This window comes from Sardina pilchardus, chromosome 4 (assembly GCF_963854185.1).
Source record: "Sardina pilchardus chromosome 4, fSarPil1.1, whole genome shotgun sequence".
In the NCBI taxonomy this organism is placed as follows: Eukaryota; Metazoa; Chordata; class Actinopteri; order Clupeiformes; family Clupeidae; genus Sardina; species Sardina pilchardus.
In genome coordinates, this window is record NC_084997.1 from 7,027,699 (window position 1) to 7,045,415 (window position 17,717).

The window sequence follows — 17,717 nt, forward strand, 5'->3', positions numbered from 1 at the left end:
CAGTCCCTACAGGAGCCAGCACACAATGCTTCACCTGCAGCAGTCACTAGCCAAAGAGCAAGCACACTGGTCAAACACATCCCCTCTAACTGAAAGCCCCCATCAGATCCCAGTGAACAGTAACTGCTGACTCTACAGCCAAAATTGTAGAAAGAAAAACACAATTATCTTTTGCATGGCGTGTCTCTCTAAAAAGGAGGAGTGAGGAAATGCTATGGCTAGCTGGACTAGCAATATTGCATGTGTGTACCTTTCATTTAACTGACTGAAACTAGCAATGGCTTCACAGCAAGAGATCTTACAAGTTAAAAACTCACCACTTTCAAACCGTTTATAAATAAAAAAGGTTAGAAAATAAAATGTGTACATCATTGCACATCATCAAAATGCCCTCTGCCCTCTGGTATAAGACAGAATATGGGGAGGAACACACTTCTCATTTCATAAGCAGCGGGCTATAGAGTCCTGCCTCCAGGCCACAGTTTGATCTTTCTGCAATGCAATAAGATATTCTCCAATTATCACACAACCAGCCCCCAGGAAAGTGCAGTCTGGCTAGCCTTCCATGGCTGTTGGCCCTTGGGTCCTCCCAGGAATGTAGGTCTTTGTCACAAATGAATACAAATTCTGCACCCTGAAGAGGAACCCACCGCTGTAACTATGGCAACCATTAAAAAGGGGGTTTAATTTTTAATCCCTTAATATTACGGTGAGAAAGCTTTGAGCCGGTGGAATGTTTTGTGTTCACACTAAGTGGTTTGTAATAGAGTGAAGACAAAACAACATTTTATGGTGCTGTTGCTCCACTTTCACCTAGAGTCACCTTCACAGACAAAGCGTGAAAAGGAATTCCTTAATGATTAATTTAAAAGAAAAAAAAAACACTTCAAAATGAACAAATGGTCTATGAAGTATCATTTAAAACACATGGCCCCTCCTCTTGAGCGCAGGTGATTGTGATGCATTGCCAAGTTGATCCAAAGAGACAACATAGAGCACACAGGTCTCAGACCAGTCTGGAATCAGAGGCACAGCATTTCCCTACGACTGAGTGGCTCAAAACAATCAGGGAGCGCCCAGAAAGCGGCTCTCAGCAAAGCATAGCAACTGGTGACATTAGGTCTCGGCTGCTGCACAAACAGCCCATTGATGTCAGTGAGAAGAGAGAGAGAGAGAGAGAGCGTCTGCCTGCCCAGAGCCCCTTAAGATCTCCCTGCTGCTTACAAGCCCTTCTTTAGCCCCTCAACCAATCCAGGCCACTCCTGTGAGGCAGACACCCACTGATGTTTAATAAGAAGCCTGCCATAGATCAGATGCTCACCCCCTGCAAGAGGACAAGTCCTCCTCTCAGTGAAAAAGACACTTACGAAAACTAAAAAAGGCTAAAAAGTTTTCCTCAACATATGACAATATCCTCAATGACAAGACAATATGCAGATTAACTTTAAAAAGAAAGGAAGGAAAGTTATAACTTAAGCAGATAACTTCAATAACAATAAAAAAAAAGTGACAGGGTGATGAGGTGAAATAACTGTAATAAGATCAGGAAGGCCAACAAAGACCACCAGATCAGATCAAAAGATGGCCCTGTGTGTCCTGCCAGTGTCCTCGCCATTCGTCATCAAATTACAAATTATATAACCACATCTGAGTAAATTAACAAAAGCAACATCATTTTATTGAGTTCAGAATTTCCTCAGCATGAATCTTCTTCTGTGGTGAGGAACTGGAAGGGAGGAAAAGCCATAAGTGGAAACCTGGCGGTACAGTTTTCACCTCAGGCCAAATTAAATCTCTTTCACCGTCCCTCCGTGGGTTTGATGTGATTAGTTCCTCCCGAGTGGCTTACGCAACGCTTCTCCGTTTGATTGGAAGAGCGCAGTCATCACGTCAATGCATCTGCTGCCGCACTGACACTGACACCAAGACAAACACACACACACACACACACACACACACACACACACACACACACACAGCTGGGCCTTTTGATATCAAGTTAAACTGATAAGTCTCCCAACCTTGAGATCTCTTGATCGTAACTGAATTACAACTGAAGAGGGACTTTCACAAGGAATATGGCAGCATTGGCGTCTGTATGGATAAAAGTGTCAGTACGGATGAATATCAGACCAGAAAGCCTACCTAAATGAACAGTGACATCAGCAGAAGAGGTCAAGGGTCCAACAATCACATGATATGACAGTTAGAAGACTAGAGTGAACAGATCGACAGTAGGGGATTTCATATTTCTTAGAGATGGATTAGTGTATGGATGTAATATGTGAGGCTGGCTTATCTGGGCTTGAAAACACCCCATGTTAAATAGGGATGTGAATTGTAGTGAGAGTTTGCCATTAAGTAGAGTGGCGGTACCTCCAGTGTGGAGAGCAACATGCCCAGGACTGAACATGTGTGATTTCATGGCGCAGCACTACTCTACCATGATGCGTCCTCCCCATATGAATAGCAATGAGGAATTCATAATCTATCAAAGTAAGTGCATGCAGCCATGGGGTCTCCCAGTGGGGAAGACTGTGATTGCTGCATAGCAGCAGTTACAACATGCTAATCATGCCAAGGATGCTGAAAAATGGTGTTTTGTTTATTGTTGTAGAATTCGTTTGTTTATTGTTGTAAAATTTTTGTTTGTTGTTAGAATTGCTCTTAAAAGCTTAAAAATCTTTTTACCATGTTGTACTGTAAGTCGCTTTGGGTTAAAAAGCGTCAGCCAAATGTAATGTAATGTATTGTAACGTATTTTTTTATCAGTTCAACAGTTACAGTAGTGTAAGCATTGTGATTGTGAAGACAAGTGAAATCGTGGTGGTGGCTGTCCACACACCCCTATTTTGAATTAAAGCTCAGGTTCTTAGGATCTAATGTGGTGTTCCAGGACCAGGACCAGCATCGCCTCTGTAGAGCAGACAGCCTTGGTCCATGTACACGTATTCAGTCCAAGGCTTTATTCTCACTGCACTGAGCCCTGCACGGAGGAGGACCACGCTGGTTTCCATAGGAACCGTTCATCTATGTATTCATCTATAGTGCAATCTCCATCCTGCACTGGCCATTGCACAAGAAAAGAAAGAGAGGATGAAAAACAGCGGCTTATGTGGAACAAATGAGCTTTCACCTGATTGACTGGCCGTGGCCTTATACGTCAGGTCTGCAGAGGACTGTGTGATTCAGTTGGGGGACAGCTGAAAACCGTGAAGTGAAGGCTTTATGTTGTACTGTATTCTTCTTGGTGCTACGCAGTGGGGATCTACTGGAGTGGACCAACTCAATTTCCATGACAAGATGCATTGACCTTGATCTGACATAGAATATCCAGGTTGCATATGAATCATCATCTCAATAAAGAGCACAATATCCCTGTATGAAACCCACTAAAATCCTTCATTTGTCTTCTCTGACAGGTGCTACTCCTCTCATACTTCACCACTACCGAAAGATTAACATCCTAGAACACAAAGGAGTACGAAAGGGACACTATGTTCTTCAAGGCATCAGATGAGGACTTCGCACCCATCAGCATAACATGAACATAACAGAGGTTTGATATTGAACATACTGTAGCTCAGGGGGGATCAGATGATCAGCAATAGCATCAGCTAGAGGGGCACTCTGGGGATAACCATGGGGATATGAGCCCTCGCAGAACAGATATGATGGCACTTCCTGGTATGTGAGACATGCCGTTAGAGCCGAGTGTGGGTGGGGTGGCCATGTTAGACAGAGAGGCCCTGCTCGGAGAACAGAGGAGACGAGAACAGATGACTGAAGCACCGAGGGGAGATGAGGGATGTAGGGATCCACTTGGCATTTGAGGGAAGACCAAGCAGCTGTTGGCATTCCGGCGCTCATGAGTGAAATGCAGAGTTTCGCCTCAGTCTGCACACTCACTCACACACACACACACTCTCACTCTCACGCACACACACACACACACACACACACACACACACACGCACGCACGCACGCACGCACGCACGCACGCACGCACGCACGCACGCACGCACGCACGCACGCACGCACGCACGCACGCACGCACACACACACACACACCACACACACACACACACACACACACACACACACACACACACGCACACACACACACACACAGCAGAAATAGGTCAAATGAAGCAGACAGCAGGGAGGGTTAACATCAAGGAGAAATGATCTGAGAGTAACAGAAAAGGGAATGGTGCCATGAATGCGCATTAGAGAGTATGTGTGAGCACCATCCCGCTGCAGCACCTGCTGAGTAATAAACAAACAGGAGGAAGCAGCTCAGAGGAGGAAGCCTGAACACATGAAGGAGAGAACCGGAGTCGACTCCGCCAGCTTACAGACTCCGCCACGGAGACACAGCCCAAAGAATTACCATGGCAACCTTGAGACAGACACGAGGCCGCCAGAGCTGCTCGCTGGCATGGCACTCTGCCAGCGTGTACATACGGAGCAAGGGGGCGCATGCAAGCGTGCAAAAATAAAGAACAACCTTGGTGCCAACGGGGCAGCGCTCACAAAGCACGCAGCAAATGATCAGAGCTTAATGAGGGCGGGATGAGGGGGGCTAATCAAGCCCCCCAAAAAAGAAAATCATGAATCACACAGTTAGCAGATCCTTAGAAAAGACTGAGTGACTGCAGAGGGGTGGGGAGGGGTGAGTGAAATGGAAATGTGAATTTAAGGTTTAGTATAATCCACTCAGTGTAATGTCGACGGGAGTGAAAGCGAGCTTCCCCCAGGATGCTGCCTGCAGGCCCACAGGCCTCTCACAACAAAGATTCCATGACAGCACATCAAAGATGTTCTTTTCCGCAAGAAATCCCATCGGGTAAGAGAATATCGTGTTGGCCCCTTTGTTTCCATCATTTCCTCTATCATACGCACACACACACACACATGCACACACGCACCGCTACACACACACACGCGCACCACTGCACACATACACACACACGTTCGCTAAAATGGTACTCAACAAATCCATTCACCTGGTGTTGAAGCAGCCGTTAGGCAGGCATCAAATCACTGTACCTTTGTATGTAGCGCTAGCACGGAGCCTGAGCACTGCTGTGTTCTAGGCTGGGATCCAGCATCCTTACAGGAGCTACAAGGACAGGACTGAGAAACACGATAAACAAACCAACCACTACAACCTGAATCTGCCAGCCAAATCAAAACACTCTTACACTGCAGGTCAAAAGTGTCCAATGACCTGACAGTCTCGCCCTCCAAATGTTCGACCACATTTCAGTCAAGCTTTTCAGTGTGTACCAAGATGTGAATAGTACTCACAACTACAACAATAAAGAACTACAAAGACTAAATGACACAATAGTGTTTCAAATTAAGAAGCAGACTGCCTCCAGCTCACTGTATCCTTCCCAGACAACTTCTAACTATGACAGATCAACACAGTGAAATAAAAAAGAATATTCTAATCCACACGTTAGTTTTATATTGATTTACAGTGACTGAGAATGCTTTTACTGAGACTAAATATTTATCAGAATATTCCTGTCAGGCAATAACTCTATACATTTGTGTGCACAGAATGAAGATTAAATGGGCAGCACTGAATATATGTGGCTTAAAGCGCAGCTGTTCTACTGCATATTGTAACATAAATTGTGAATCTGCATGCCCACCACATTATCTGAGGAAGATGCACTCTTCCAAACTTGCTGCACAACTGTAATCCTTATAATGTTATTACCAGATGAGACGGGAGGACAGAGGCCAACTCTTACTGCAGTGACTGGGTGTACCATGAGAAATGTTCTCAGTGCAGCAGTCCATATTTGATGCAGCGAGCACCAACTGAATAAGCATCGCGTGTCATGTGAACTAATGTCTTGAGACTAATGCATTTCAATCTACAGTGTGAATCGGAGCATGTCTAAAATGGTTTCCTGCATACCCCACACATTCTCCATTTTCGGAGCGGGTAGGGAGGAGCAGACACTGTGTCTGATGGCAAAGCACTCTGTCTCCGCAGAAAAGACAGTCGGCAGCTGGATTTTCATGGCAGTCCTTTCTCTATATAGAGCTTCAAAATAAATTCCTTGATGGTCAACAGCCAACTGGTGGGACCCAGGGGTTCCAGCTCATGGTGACTGTGTTCCTCCAGAGGAACCGGGTCCTCGTTAGCATTCATCAGAGAGCAGGGCCTCATGGCCGAGTTGGCCCGCGCCGTAATTACTTTGCACCTCACATGAGTAATTATGGGCTGTGCAGAGAATCGGCGAGCTGATCACTGCACTGCCATGTTTGTCCTAAAGTGACTGGGAGGTTTGCCATGACCGGCTTTCTAGGCCATTCTGTTATTCAGTGTTTTTGTTTTCCCTCTTGAAGCATGTGAACGGGGTAATGAAGCTCTCAAGTGGTTTGAGAGCGTATTAGAGAATGGGGTAAGGGACACAGTAATCAACAAGTTCAGGCATGACCATACCAGGCTAACATGGATCACGTGTTATCCGGCAATTATCTCCATTCAGCAAACACAGTTGATTATCACCTTCTAATAACAATGTAATTAAATGCTATTAGTATTGCTACTGTAATCTCTGTGTGCTTCTTGTCCTGTTAAAATGCATTTCTGCCCTGGCTCTGACCCGTGGGTTCTTTTCTCACGGTAGAGAATGGACCGTAAGGACGACACACAAGCAAAACAGTGGCTCAGCTGGAACAAACCATTTGCCGGGTGAACAGTAGTGTCCTGTTGAGTAAACTGAGCGGCCTTGTGTTGTTGCTTCTCTGGAGCGCACATGTCTCTCTGAGAGCATTAGCCTCTGACCCTCTCAGCCAAAGAGGCCTAGCAGGACTCGAGCATGGCCTCAGCACCCTGTGTTAAGACAAACCACAGCAAGACAAAAGACGATGGGGAGGGTAAGGCATTAAACATCACTAAAGACTTATTAGGTTACATGTAAACCCAGGGGGGCAGAAGCTAATTAACAGAAAATGTGTGCAACGTGGTAGAAAAGGAGAGATCCCTCCAACACATGATGGGGGGATGGGGGAGTTGGGCGAGTCTGGAGTCGTTCATTAAGGCACTGCTAAAGTGATTTTAATCTAGAGCCAGACAATGTGAAGCTTTTCACGGGATTATCGCCAAACAGCATCTACTCACTTCCTCTCTGTCTGGTTACACCAGAGCATTCATGAATAATATTTCTGCATAATACTCCAGAGGTTTAGCATAAACAGTGTCAAAAACAACAGCGATGAGTACAGAACATGCTCTTGTATCTTGGGATGTAAGATTGACTCCAAATAGCAGAACGCTGTTTACGATCAGAGAGACGTGTAACAAGCTGAACCAGGCAACACATAAAAGACGGTGAAACAGATGATTCATGAAGTCTGAAAAAGAACCATCGACTGTTCTATTATTTAAGATGTTTTCATAGCAGAGGAATACATGAGGAACTGGTGGAGTATCATAAATGTGCTCAATGGATTGTAATCTAGCCTGGTGTGAGGCTGTGATGCATGTGGATGCTGATGGGAGAAGATGTAAGCAGATCTTCAAGGCCAAGACTCATTCATCACTGTGCTTGTGTGCCATTGCTGTTGTCCCAAATGAAATATTCTGCACATCACTACAGACAGAGCATCAACATCTGCTGAGGTATTAGGATGATGCATATTTTTGTCCAACATCTGACAAAGGAAAAGCACCCGACTGCAAGACAAACAGGGAAACAAACAAAAACAGGAAGGTTGATGCCCCATAGTGCTATGCTCAATTTCACTTAATCTCATCTCTGCATGGTTTCCCATGGATGGTTCCTTCCTTGTGACAAATATGGAGCATGTTCATCCCCCATCCCAGTCCCAGGAGACTCAGTCCCTTCCCCCTGCACTCTAAAATTGGGTTCTCCAGCTGACAGTCAACCAAACACCAACACATAGCATCATAATCACTCCCATGTTCCCAGGGCTGTAATCAAAATAGCAGCACCCCAGGTGGGGCACGCAGGCATGAAGCTCTCTGTGGTCCTGTACCGGGGGCTTCCGTATCTTAAGTGAATATCAATAGATACATTTATGCATGAATGTATTACATTCTCCTGTCAACTGGGAGACAACACTCCATCAGCTTTAGTGGAAGTCTATTTAGACAAAGGAATTATCCCTCCATCAATAATCAACTCACTCAGGCTTTTGTCGGTATGGTTCTCCAGAGAGATATCAAGTCTCACCAGTCAAGCTGGGAAGCCTTTACCCACCATCAGAGCCAAACCGTGCACTGCCACAGAATAGAAACCTGTTCAAGCAGGTCAGAGAACTGGTGGGTCAGAGAAAAAAACACAACTGTGGTGCTATGCTCCTCACTCACCCTTTGCCCTATCATTTCCCTACCCAGCACCCTACTCAGTCACACCCCTGCCACCCAGCTTGGAAGGGAGAACAGAATACTCCATCAATCACAGCTGACTCTGCCCATTTCCCATTAGTCTCATCCCCATTAGGATGCTGCTTCCAGCCGTATGCAAGAGGCTAGATAGCTATTAAAAACACAAATGTCACAGATGAGTCTAGTCTACGACAGGCCAGACTACAGCATTCTCGTCTGTGGTAGATAACAAAACGGCTGGATGGATGCTCTCATAACTCACTTGAGCTAGGACTCAATGAACCAGGACTGCCAGCAAAAGAAACAAACACATTTTATTTACACAAAAACAAATACCACATGACTAAGCACAGCTTATTCCAGCAACCTCATTTGTAACCAAGATCTGTTCACTGTGTTTTAAAAGCAAGTCATACTGGGTGTCTTTTGATCACGCCTCTTCCAGCTCTGTAAAATACATCTAGAGAGGATCTTCCATATACTCTGTGGCCTTCACACTATCATGCAAATAGTATCAGTACTGCAGATACTTTCTGTTTTGCACACACTCTCTATTTCCACACAGGAGGGTTGTGGGTAATCCCTCTCAATATGGTGACCTCTTCTGAAGATGAAACAATTTTATGGCCACCAGAACCAACCCATCATGCAGCCTATGATCACGCAGGAGAGGGGGCAGGGTGGGCATGGCAACTGAAAGATTGAATCTGGAGTAAACTGAGCATTCTAAATTGGTTTGTATCTGCACGCTTTTTGCTCCTCTCTCCTGAGCAATCTGTCCTGTTTACATCCAGTTTGCAGACGTGGCCAGAGTATACGTGTCTAGAAGAGCCAGCACACCACACTGTGAATGCTGCCTTCATACAGCATTTTGGAGAAAAAAACATCCTCTACTGCAAATCCAAGGTCAAAATGTAGGGCAGCCAGACTAAGCACATCACGAAACCTGCATGTCTACATTGTATCTGAAAATATCCAACATGTACTCAGTAAAGCCCCTGTACACAAGGGATCCTCTTGTATTAGCATTTGTAAAACGGCTTGGTACATGAGTTGCTGTGTGGCTGGCAGACCCACTTATAGAACATTCCCTTATGCAGAGAGGAAAAATGTCTTCATCACAACACAATGCCACATTCTAGCCTATTTAATGGGGTTGCGTTGTATGGGAGTGTTGTTTGCTAGCTTCACTGGTTAGATTTGGTAAGATGCAGACAGAGACATCGCCACATAAGGAGAGGGCTGTCCTTTAGCGCTGCCTTAGGCTAATTAAGCTTCAGTTCATGACCTCAGATCACAGCCTTGAGGGATAAAATTACATCTTTCTCACTCTGTAAAAGTCCTCAGAAGAATGCTAGCTTCGTTATTCCCATTGAAACGCAGAGTGTCACACAGTTTAGCCATTACGTGCTTTTACATACTGTATACAGTATATACAGAATATTGAATTTTAGATGAGCATCTCAGCATATATCTAAGTTCAGAGGGCATCTGCCACAGAATCAACAAACAGAACACATACTGTATATCAGAAACAGAAATAACAACAACATCTCAATCATGACCTGAATTTGAGTATGCTGCTACCTAGAATGAAGACATATGGCGTGTGTGTTCAGGAGTAAGGTGAAGGTAAAATTGACCCAGTGGTTGGGGTGAGTCTAAAGCAAAGCAGATTATGAAGAGAAATCAGCCAATCCTCTCAGTTCCTTCCTGATTGTCCTCCTCGTGACAATTGTCTGTCACGCTCATTTAAACACAACGGCACTCTCGTGACCCACTGTAGTAATAGGGGTCTACACAGGAAGTCATACTGTGAACTGTGGGAAAACGTTAGGCCCAGTGCAATTGGACACATGCCAAATAAAACTTGGGACAAACCCTTTTTCAATACCCACACAATTACTCGCTAAAGGATCTCTTATGTCAGAGTTTCTCTTCTCCGCTCCAATGCTCCCCTCATCTAAACATCAATTGTTTTTCATACCTAGTGCTTTCCTTTTCTGTCCCTAAATCTAATTCTTTGTGAGAGCCAGGGCCTGTGGTGGGGGGGAAATGATAAGTAACCAACCACCAGGAAAATAACATACCATAGTTCTGTGCTTCCCCTCCACTTCACCCACCTCAGAGAGACTGCTGCTAAGTTTGGCACAGAATCAGCAAGAATGTCAGATTCTTTCAAAAACTACAATAAAAACACAACTTTTAGATTTTAGATGGTAGACTTTTTTTTGTCTTACCAGCCACCAGCAATATACACATGCAAAAAGAAGGTGAAGAAATTAAAAATATACACAAGGAATTTCCTGCACATTTGGTCAAGACTGCGCTCCTTCAAATCTTGTTCGTTAGCATGTCATTAACAAGGCTGCAATCAGAAATAACTACCAGCATGAATAAAGCCACCAATACCATAATTATATATATATGTATAATATCTATCTATCTATATATATATATATATATATATATATATGGGTGTGTGTGTGTGTGTGTGTGTATGTGTGTGTGTGTGTGTGTGTGTGTGTGTGTGTGTGTGTGTGTGTGTGTGTGTGTTTCTTTACAGCCACACTTACTTTTCCTTAATTGAATACCATAGACAAACACCTACAGTAATATACAGGCTAGATCATTGATTACACTGAAGAATGTCCACCATAATAACAAGACTATCCCCCTCTGCATCAATGCCATCTGCTTCTATGATTTCGAGGAATCAAACAGATCTCCTGTCTCACTGGATGTACTTTGTGAGCTTGCCAGGTGAGAGGAGATGATGTTTCCCAAAGCACACATATTTCTTCATGAGTTTAGGAAATAACCCACAAGGCCAAAGGCATACACAGGACACAAACAACAAATTCTGATCGCCTGAATATGGAATTTGCGCCATGATGCATGAAATGACATTTGGGTATTCAAAGAGAAGACAACCCTTGAAAACACATTTGACTATATTTTCACAGCTATATTTGGAGCACAGAACAAGTTAATGTGATCTATTTTCACAGCATCCCTGTGCAACTGCCAGAGCATTATGTTGTGGCGGTATTGTATCCCTCACAAGGTCCTACAGATAATTGTTAATTAATTTGTTATATTACACAATTAAATAAATATATATGTGGTATGTGGCACTCAAAATCAAATGATGGGTACCTAAACACACTGAATTCAAACTCTGAATTGTAAGTAATTCACAGATTACAGGACTAGAAACACAAACTTCTTACTAATTCAATGCATACGCTCTAGTGACTAGAACTTGAACCACATACTCCAATTCAATAGCACTTTCATGTCAAGAACCTGCACAGAAACCAATACTGTACATGCAAAACACTTCAAACAGCAGAGCTCCAAACCAAGTGTGTCTCTGACACATGTACTTGTACCACAGCACGTGCGAGGAAAGCTGAAACCCAAAGCACCACTCACCGAGATGTCGAAGAGCTCCTCGGTTTCGTCCAGCATGCGGACCCTGACGGTGATGTGCCGGCCCGGGGGCATGACGGGCGGCTTGTGGCCTGGAGCCAGCGTGCTGATGGCCATCGTCTCCGGCGCTCCCAGCCGCTGGCCTGCGGAGACTCGAAGCTCTGGCTCCACCATGGTGTGTCCTCAGTACGTCCTTCAGTCCTGCACACAGAGAGGACCACACACACATCTTACACTCGTCTCCATCTCCATCTCCGGGCTCTCTCCACGGACGCTGTCTAATACGATGACTCAATGAAGACAGTGCCGAGAAGGGAGAGGGCGTTTGGCCAACAACAGTTTTCAGGAATGAAATTATGGAATGCTATCCCTTTTCAAAGAGGCAATGAAAGAAAATGATCAAGACAGTGAAATCAAATGACTAACTGCATATTTAAAGAAAGAGATGGCTCTTTGAAGACATCAACAATGAAGTTCCATTATGAACAGGGAAATAGCTCTCTCTGACTGAGCTTGGTATGACTGCGGGAAAAAATCTATTAGCTCTCTCCGTTGCACAAATGAGCTCAATCTAAAAAGTGGAATTTCAGTACCAGCAAACTACATCACCTTTGTGGCATATTGTAGCCAGAAAATTAGGTATAACACATTACCACAATCAAATCAGCCATTACTGTTTTGGCAAAGAAAGGTAAACGCCTGAAATACCAGAGAAGTGTGAGAACAGAGAACAACACCACAGTAGCCACTCCAACAGCAGTGAATGGGCACACTGCCTTTCAGCAAGTGCTGCAGAGTTCAAACGCACCCAGCTGACAGTGAGGGCTACCACCAGAACCACACTAATGGACTGCAATATGGTCCTTCCACTGATATTTTTTTGAATAGCAGATACATCTGAGAAAAGGCCACATGCTTGAGTTGTTGATCCTGGACTGAAAAACAACAACTAAATCATAGCTGATGGATGTGCTGACGAGCAGCAGGATCAGTGGGGTTGGGCAATCCTTCCCACCCCCAAACTCCATTCCTCCAGGCCTCCCAGAGGGTCTGGAGAGTTCCACTCTGTTTATCACACATTCCATTGGAGTGATGTAACCTGAAGACCTGAATGAACTGGGCCATTTCAATGCGGGGGCAGCATGTTTGGAAATGAGATGTGGAACCTTCACAATTAGCTTGACCAGACCCTAAAGGGTAACAGACAAATACCCAGTGTCTCACAGTTCCATTTGAAATGAAAATGAAATCAGTGCATTTCAGGTGTTTTCTGGAAAAGGTCAACAAAAATGATGTAGTTACATTACCAACAATACTATTAAATTGGTAACTTCATTAAGTGATGTCACTGTGCACAGTTTAATGTTATAGTAATTTGATCTGCACATTACTATAACTACTACTGTATTACTATATCACTACTATATGAGCCTTCAACTCATGAGGCTGAAGGCTGAGAGTTGCAGGTAAAAATAAACTTTAGAACTTCTAAAAATTAGTTTCCTAGAGGGAGAGGGTTTCTACTGTCCCTAGGGTCCATTAAAAAGGGTATGTGCCAAAAGTTTGTTGTGTGCCTCTGGTTAAACGACTGCTCTGTTCTTGGGTCCCCATGGTCTGAGGAGACTCACTAGCAGGTACACACTGTACATCATTACTGTGAATGAATATTCAGCACATCTTAATTAGGCCCCGGGACAACCTGACATTCTAAATAGGACTGCAGTGACTATGGTGGAAGCAGAGTGTTCCTAATCAACTGCAGCTGTCCACAGCAGTCACAGAGGCCGCATACATACACGCATGTACACACACCTTATCTAAGGAGGATATGAATGCCAGGATATTACATGAATGTAATACCACTCTCAAACACAATTTCCTTCATTTTCAACAAGGACTCTACACAATGATCCCCACATTCAAAATAATCTGTGATCAAAGATTAGGCAGATATCAAAGCTTCCTGTATGAAATTGACCCTTGCCTGGCCTCAAGCTCATCTGTCAACAACCCTGCCAAGCCTATCCTCCCATGTGGCCATATGGTGCATGAAAAACATGGGTCTAGTGTCCATTACCTTATACACATGCAACTGCTGAATGCAAATATATCAAAGAAAAGAGGGACTGGAAAGGCAGAGGCAAGCTTCTCTGCCCTGCTCACTATTAACTTTGTCAACAAGAAAGTGGAAGTGGTCTGTTCATTTCACTGTCTTTGAACTTGTTTGCAGTCACATTCCCCATAAGCGTGCAAAAGGGAGTAAATAGACAGGTCCATAAGTTCGGACTGGAACAGGGAGCCCTCTGTTCAAGCAACTGTCTGTTGAATAATTAACAACTTATTGAAGCTGCACAGCTGCATTGTAGGCCTACAACTAGCCTGGTTGAAACTTGGATTACTGGAAATGCCAGATATATCTTATATATATATATATATATATATATATATATATATATATAGGAGAGAGAGAGAGAGAGAGAGAGAGAGAGAGAGATCTTTACATAGGGCACTGATGGCATAATATGAGGGTGTGGTTCTAAAAAGAGTCTAAAAATCTCAAACCAAATCACCAAAGCAATATGCTATCTTCCAGGATGGGTTTTCCAAAGCCATAAGGCAGACTGTCATATTGCACTGTTGCATGCTATATGGCTTGGAGAGGGGGAGGGGAGGTGTTTGACAGGCGAGAGATCGGACGTCACCAAGACACCAACCATCATTCAATAGGATTTACTAACTCCAGCCGGTTCCACACATCTGCAAGCATCCGTCATGTTTGCCATTGCCTCAACGAAATTAAAGCTTAGGAGATAGTATTACAGCTGGACGTAACGCCAACGACCAACTCAATCATTACAAATAAACCAGTCACAAAAGCTTTAACTGAAATGCAAAGGCCATTCAGTGGACTGGTACCTGCCTAGAAACCATGTCCTAAACCTTGTAGGCTATTCAATGTCTTCATATAGGTTAGCGGACTAATCCTTCAAGGTATCATAGACTATGCAACAACATGCACGAAAACATCAGCACAAATGTTATTCTTCATGTGGAAGGCTAAGCAAAAAGCACAATTAGTCTCATTTCAATTTTCCTCCTCGAGAGACTCTTCTCTTCATTTACGTTAGCATCATATGATCTCCCATAAAATGAATGGCAGCGTGCAGCACACGATGCCCGACCGGTTCCCCTGCATCCCTCCAGATGAATGCAGGTCATGTGTGTTTAACTTGCTTTTGCGGTGTTTAAACACATCGCAGATCCTTATGTATGCCCATGTTAGACTATATTATGAGAAGTCCATCATGCATATATTCTTCATAAGGCCTGAACATGCTGTGGTTGCTCATTCAAACTGAGATTGGAAACCTGCATAGAAAAATCACTATTCCCTACCCAACACTGGTTTCACTGTCGATGGTCGCGTAGTGGCATAGGCTAATAAAACGTTATAACAATTAAACCGCTTAAACCAAGACCAACAATGTCACCAATACCCCCAGGTTGTTCTCGGCTTTAAAGCTTATCTCTCTCAGAGACAGAAGTTGTGGCACTACCGTTTTCCATTCAGGAAAAGGGACGACATGTAAAGACTTACCCTGCCTGAAATTCAGCTAGATCCACGCGTAAGTGTTCCAGGGATGAAATAATAAAATACTCAACAGCAAGTTGATCAGCCTTTCCGTCTCGGCCAATTCAGATGCTTCTGGCGGCGGAGAGGACCTTCCTCTTGGTCGCCATGTCGGACGACTGCTTGTGGAAACAGGATTACATTGAAACGAGCGGCAGATCCACACTTAGCTTGTTACTCAAACAATAAAAGGACGCGCAGTGCCTCCAGACATTGTAATTGGCATTGCAACTGCGAGAGGAATCCTCCGCAAGGAAAAATAACTTCTTAGCACCATCTTGCGGTTTTGAGAGGGAGAACTAGCGTTCATGCTCATCTTATCTAAGGAGAGTGACACTCCATCACAGTTGTTCAGTTATAGAGCAAATTAAATTCATAATCAATCAATCAATCAATCAATCAATCAATCAATCAATCAAATCAATCAAGCATATCCATCTTTCTATCTATCCAGTGCTGTAGTGGAGGCTAAACGCAAGTAACCACAGTTTATCCACCTCTGAAATTACAGAAATAGGGTTTACCCACCTGTTATTGAGTTTATCCACCTCTCAAAAGAGTTAAAATCACCACTTACAACTTTTAATTTCCAAAACTCACACTGTTTTATCCACAATCACAATAGGCCTATACACTCATCAACACTAACATTTAATACCTATTGTTATAAACATTGGACAATAATGCCAGCATCATTAAACTGAATGCCTGTGATCACAGAAGTCATAGTTTGCCCACCTCTTATTTTACCACTACACCTGTTTCCAAGGTATGCCATAAATTATTCCAATAATAAAATAAAACATATTTACTTGCTTCCTTTGGAAAATCATCCTGACCATAGCATCTGTGATTAGAGTGCTCTCTAAGGTAAGGAGGTAATTAAGGTAACTTTTATTGGGTAAAATTTTATTTGGTTGCAGGTAAAAAGAGTACACCCATCTGTTTTCTTTGTGTGGTTTAGGACCAGCTTGAGCTTACCCTAGATTGCCCAATACTCAATGACAGAGAAGTAAGCCTAACTGTGAGGGATAAGCATTTAAACCTGAAAACCTGCCCAGAGATACTCAGAGATGGAATCATTTCATTGTAATGTAAGCATCAACAAAAAGAGAGTTTGTTACTCACATAATTAAAACCATTATCTACAGACTACAATACTGAGTCGCCCAACTCCATGTAATTTAGCAAAACATCCTTTAGCTTCTGTTCACAAGTTTCCCCATATGATTAATGATGCTCTCTAATGTCTGCTAAATGGGTTTGACACAATGGTGTCATGGCAATTCCTCAGAACTCAGAGCATCCGGTGCAGTTAAACATGCCTGAAAGGGCAGCAGCCATTGATTGTGTTATAGAGCCCATTTCCCCACTGCCCACCTGGTGCATTCTTCAGCAGCGATATCTCTGCGTGGCTGCAGGCATTAGCAGAGACGGAGGCCTTGATGATGCTCACCCACGCCTTGCCTCCACGCAGCCGAGGCTGAGGCAGGGGAGGCAGATGAAAGGCCCCAGCGATGTCGCGGAGGAGCCAAATTCAGGCTTTACATTCCTTTGCTGTCCACCCACCACCTCACTGACTGGCAGTGAATCCTCATCTGCCTTCTGCACTGTGGAGAGCCCACTGTGTCTCTTGGAAGCAATATACTGTAGAGCTCTACAGCAGCACACTGCAAAGGGCTGTGCTCATGCTTAAGGCAGCCTCAGAAGGAATCATTTCTCTGCAGTTTGCTCAACATGGCTATGGCCTTTTCACTTCAGTTCTCTGTTTTTGGAAACATGGAGTCATTTTTTTGCTTTTAGCCAGAGCTGTCGAAAAGCTGACTTTTGTGAACACTTACAATCAATGACAATTCAAACACTGAATACGGAGGAAGGGTCAAATGTGTACAAATGATACATTTGTGGGGATTCAAGTGTGCTGTAACAAATACATCACTGTTATGTGCCACAATTAAGTTGCTGAATTATGCTAAGTATGCTGAATTCAATAAACTGACATTTATGCTATTTGATTATTTCGGTGGTGGGTCTGATAGCATCAGGATCTAGACCAGCTCCTGAGTGGGTCTGAGTGCATTAGGAGACCAGTTTCTGACACATCATTTGCTTGTGGCATCACTCCTTACTACAGAAGCTCAGTGGGCCTACCAGACTTCACCAAATATATCTCCACACAAAATATGTAGGCATTAGTTGCAAAAGTATTTAACCGTGTAATCTGTCTATAATACCAGTTCTATTACACTTTTGGACAGAACTGCCGTACTG

The 17,717-nt window shown here is 43.8% G+C and overlaps 1 protein-coding gene across 2 annotated transcripts in view; it reads right to left on the reverse strand.

Moving 5' to 3' along the window:
• Nucleotides 1-15,554, reverse strand: part of LOC134078176 (FERM, ARHGEF and pleckstrin domain-containing protein 1-like) — a 53,553-nt gene extending 37,999 nt beyond the window's left edge. The window contains exons 1-2 of one of the 2 annotated variants that reach the window (XM_062533896.1): nt 15,479-15,554; nt 11,819-12,016 (exon numbers count right to left, since the gene is read on the reverse strand). In XM_062533896.1, coding sequence (XP_062389880.1) covers nt 11,819-11,989 — 171 coding nt within the window. In that variant the 5' untranslated portion in view covers nt 11,990-12,016; nt 15,479-15,554. Of the gene's footprint in view, nt 1-11,818; nt 12,017-15,413 lie in introns of both variants that reach the window. The other variant, XM_062533895.1, reaches the window with a different exon arrangement.
• Between the last annotated feature and the right edge of the window lie 2,163 nt (nt 15,555-17,717).